The following is a 5103-nucleotide window of genomic DNA, read 5'->3' as shown; positions in this document are numbered from 1 at the left end:
AAGGACACACACACAGTTTTTATAAAGCAACACACACAGTTTTTATAAAGCAACACACAGTTTTATAAGGAAACACACACGGTTATTGTAAAGCAACACACATAGTTTTTATAAAGCAACACACAGTTTTTATAAAGCAACACACACAGTTTTTATAAAGCAACACACAGTTTTTATAAAGCAACACACACAGTTTTTATAAAGCAACAAACGCCGTTTTTATAAAGAAACACACACAGTTTTTATAAAGCAACACACACAGTTATTATAAGGACACACACAGTTTTATAAAGCAACACACACAGTTTTTATAAAGCAACACACAGTTTTTATAAAGCAGCACACACAGTTTTTATAAGGAAACACACACGGTTATTATAAAGCAACACACACAGTTTTTATAAAGCAACACACACAGTTATTATAAAGCAACACACACAGTAATTATAAAGCAACACACACAGTTTTTCTAAAGCAACACACAGTTTTTATAAAGCAACACACACAGTTTTTATAAAGCAACACACACAGTTTTTATAAAGCAACACACACAGTTATTATAAAGCAACACACACAGTTTTTCATAAAGCAACACACACAGTTATTATAAGGACACACACACGGTTTTATAAAGCAACACACACAGTTTTTATAAAGCAACACACACACGTTTCCATTCACATGGACAGTAATGAATGCTTAGGTTACAGTATGGGGAAAGGACATTATAATTGGCCCGGTAGCGTGTGTCGTGTCGTTTGTTTGTGTGTTGCTCCTGACGGTTGGAGTAGCTCAAACCATTGTTAATGCAATCTCGATTTCCAAACAACATCCAATTTTTCCAGACGTCATAGAAAATGTGTTGACGTCACTGAGGTTTTCAAGTAGATATGAATGTGTTTTATTGTGAAATACACGATCATGTAAAATTCCTTATTCTCTGCATTGCATATTCCGTCACAATCAGTTCCTAATCGCCACTTTAAAATCCTTAGGACCAGTTTCCTGGACACAGATTAAGCTATTATTATTTCAATATTATTTCAATAGATAGAGAACATTTTTAGTCAACTGAAAAATATTTATTAATCCAGGAATATGCTTAATCTGAATGTGGGAAACCAGCCCTTTGGGTTTATAAAGACAGCACACCATGCCCACTACACTCAGGAAGTGGAGGATATATATGCCAGGATGTTAGCCATTTAAAAGCATGTTCATATTTTAACCTCTTTGTTTACTAAGAGATCCTGATTTAAAACCTAATGTCCCAGAGGTGAAGAACGGTGATTGGCTGGGTGGCTTCCAGACGTCTGTCGCCCCATCCCCCACACCATCACACACACACACACACACACACACACACGTCGTGATCTTTGGTGATCCCTAGTCCCTCTGTCGCGTCACATCGACCAGCCGGCTGGGACGGGGGGGACGGGGCTGGAACCATGCACCTTGAACTCTGACCCCTGTCTCTGTGTGTGTGTGTGTGTGTGTGTGTGTGTGTGTGTGTGTGTGTGTGTGTGTGTGTGTGTGTGTGTGTGTGTGTCAGGGAAAATAAAACAGCTGCTGGTGTGGATCAGAGGGGACATGCTGAAGGAACAGCCCAAGATCTTTGTCCAGGGAGACACTGAGTGAGCACACACACACCAGAACAAACACACACACCAGAACAAACACACACACTGTCATGTGATCAGCTGTTTTGGGGGGTGAATCATGCAGTTACAAAACGACTAGATGTAGATGTATATTTTAGTCATTGAGCAGACGCTCTAATCCAGAGCCACTTACAGTGACTGCATACATTTTCGTACTGAAGTGGCCAAAAGGACATAGTATCCATCTCCTTTAGCGATGGCTGTCAGACAGACGGGGGCTGTGGTTTGTGGAGTCTCTGTCTTCCTCACCCATCCCAGGCTGACGTCTGATTGGACAGAGACGGGGGCTGTGGTTTGTGGAGTCTCTGTCCTCCTCACCCATCCCAGGCTGATGTCTGATTGGACAGAGACGAGGGCTCTGGTTTGTGGAGTCTCTGTCCTCCTCACCCATCCCAGGCTGACGTTTGATTGGACAGAGACGAGGGCTCTGGTTTGTGGAGGCTCTGTCTTCCTCACCCATCCCAGGCTGATGTCTGATTGGACAGACGGGGGCTGTGGTTAGTGGAGGCTCTGTCCTCCTCACCCATCCCAGGCTGATGTCTGATTGGACAGACGGGGGCTGTGGTTAGTGGAGGCTCTGTCCTCCTCACCCATCCCAGGCTGATGTCTGATTGGTTTGGCTGTGAGTTTTATAAGAGGGAGGATATGTGAGAGGAGAGAAAGTAGGATAGTTTTCTAGGGACTCCATAGATTAGGTCTACTATAGAGAGAGAGAGAGAGAGAGAGAGAGAGAGAGAGAGAGAGAAAGAGAGAGAGAGAGAGAGAGAGAGAGAGAGAGAGAGAGAGAGAGAGAGAGAGAGAGAGAGAGAGAGAGAGAGAGAGAGAGAGAGAGTACTCTAAAGCGTTACAGATCATCACACATTGTATTCCAAACCGAGTACATTTTTAGCATATGTATCATTCTAAGTGCAGTTTTTTTTTAGGTGTACAGGCTATGTCAGGGGAGGTTAGGTTATGTTGTGCAGTATGGGGGAAGAGGAAGTGCGTTTGAGAGAAAAGCAGCCTATCAGATCATTGCTTACACCCGTCTGACACTGTGACGTCAGAGCACTGATGGAGGCGACTTCATACAGCAAGAGAGAAACAACCTGCGGTTGTGAAGCACGTCGCTGTCTTCAGATACCAAAGTCATGCTGTACACGGTGAACACCACCCCAAATCTCCCCTAATTAGAAATGATCACACACCTGGAGGAGGCTCCTGGAAATTGCCTTTATTTACAGCAAATATTTTGAGGCTAAATGATCTTATGATCTTATTTGTTTATGGTACTGTATACAAATAGTATATATGTATTTTTTATACATTTCCATTACACACTGTTTGTTAGATATGATTGTGTTGTTGAAGAATGTGTGTGTGTGTGTGTGTGTGTACTGTGTGTACTGTGTGTACTGTGTGTGTGAGGGGTGTGTGAGGTGTGTGTGTGTTTATTTGATAAGGCTTTCTCTGTATATTTTATAATCAACATTCGTGACCCCTTTGTCCTATTTTAAACAGGAAGTGCTTATCAATGATGCTGACTGGGTGTGTTCTAACAGAGAAACAAACTTCTCACATTCCCATATCTGTTCAATTACACACTATTGGGTTGATATATTCTGTATATGATTCTGCTACATTGTATATCTAAAATCCATACATTTCTTCAAAATATATATTTGGATATTTTAAATGACTGAATGGCTGACTGCACATGAAGATAATTCTTTGTTTTAAGAATACATTTCAGTTTATATATTTTGTACATTCTTTGGTGTCTTTAGTGGTGTTTTTATTGTTCTAATGTTATTCTTACACAGTAAGATATCCAGTGTATTTATATGAAAAATAAACGTAACTTCAACCGTAAATATCTAATAGCATGCATGTCTCACCATTTTAATGTCTTTCTCTCCTTCTGAACGGTGAGTTAGAATACGAGCTAGAGGACCAGGACAACGAGCTAGAGGACCAGGACAACAAGCTAGAGGACCAGGACAACGAGCTAGAGGACCAGGACAACGAGCTAGAGGATCAGGACAATGAGCTAGAGGAACCAGGACAACGAGCTAGAGGACCAGGACAACGAGCTAGAGGACCAGGACAACGAACTAGAAGACCAGGACAACGAGCTAGAGGACCAGGACAACGAGCTAGAGGACCAGGACAACGAGCTAGAGGACCAGGAAAACGAGCTAGAGGACCAGGACAATGAACTAGATGACCAGGACAACGAGCTAGAGTACCAGGACAACAAGCTAGAGGACCAGGACAACGAGCTAGAGTACAAGGAAAACGAGCTAGAGGACCAGGACAACGAGCTAGAGGATCAGGACAACGAGCTAGAGGATCAGGACAATGAGCTAGAGGACCAGGACAACGAGCTAGAGGATCAGGACAACGAGCTAGAGGACCAGGACAACGAGCTAGAAGACCAGGACAACGAGCTAGAGGACCAGGACAATGAGCTAGATGACCAGGACAACGAGCTAGAGTACCAGGACAACGAGCTAGAGGACCAGGACAATGAGCTAGAGTACAAGGAAAACGAGCTAGAGGACCAGGACAACGAGCTAGAGGATCAGGACAACGAGCTAGAGGATCAGGACAATGAGCTAGAGGACCAGGACAACGAGCTAGAGGATCAGGACAACGAGCTAGAGGACCAGGACAACGAGCTAGAAGACCAGGACAACGAGCTAGAGGACCAGGACAACGAGCTAGAGGACCAGGACAACATAGTGTTATTCTCTACTCTCCATAGAGGTTAGAATACAGTGCATTCGGAAAGTATTCAGACCCATGAACTTTTTCCACATTTTGTTACGTTACAGCCTCATTCTAAAATAGATTAAATAGATGTTTTACCTCATCTATCTACACACAATACCCCATAATGACAAAGCAAAAACTGTTTTTTAGACATGTTTGCTTATTTATTTAAAAAAATGTTTTTACTGAAACATCACATTTACATAAGTATTCAGACCCTTTATTCAGTACTTTGTTGAAGCACCTTTGGCAGCGATGACAGCCTCAAGTATTATTGGGTATGATGCTACTAGCTTGGCTAACCACTAGTTAGCCTAGTGGTTAGAGCGTTGGGCCAGTAACCGAAGGTTTGCTGGATTGAATCCCCGAGCTGACAAGGTAAAAATCTGTCGTTCTGCCCCTGAACAGGGCAGTTAACCCACTGTTCCCCGGTAGGCCGTCATTGTAAATAAGAATTTGTTCTTAACTGACTTACCTAGTTAAATAAAGGTTCAATTTAAAGCTCTGTCTGGTTGGATGGGGAGCATTGCTGCACGGACATTTTCAGGTCTCTCCAGAGATATTTATTCGGGTTCAAGTTGGGGCTCTGGCTGGGCCACTCAAGGACATTCAGAGACTTGTCTCGAAGCCACTCCTGCGTTGTCTTGGCTGTGTGCTTAGGGTCGTTCTCCTGTTGGAAGGTGAACTT

General features: G+C 43.0%; 1 protein-coding gene across 1 annotated transcript; it reads left to right on the top strand.

Annotated features, from left to right (window-relative positions):
* Positions 1-1857: 1857 nt before the first annotated feature.
* LOC118937673 (glutamic acid-rich protein-like) lies at positions 1858-4487 on the top strand. Its single transcript, XM_036937594.1, has 2 exons — positions 1858-1953; positions 3695-4487. The coding sequence occupies exons 1-2, from the start codon at positions 1858-1860 to the stop codon at positions 4412-4414; spliced, it is 816 nt and encodes a 271-aa protein (XP_036793489.1). The 3' UTR covers positions 4415-4487.
* The last annotated feature ends 616 nt before the right edge of the window (positions 4488-5103 follow it).

Source organism: Oncorhynchus mykiss, chromosome 12, assembly GCF_013265735.2.
Source record: "Oncorhynchus mykiss isolate Arlee chromosome 12, USDA_OmykA_1.1, whole genome shotgun sequence".
Lineage (NCBI taxonomy): Eukaryota > Metazoa > Chordata > Actinopteri > Salmoniformes > Salmonidae > Oncorhynchus > Oncorhynchus mykiss.
This window is presented reverse-complemented; position numbering and strand designations above follow the sequence as displayed.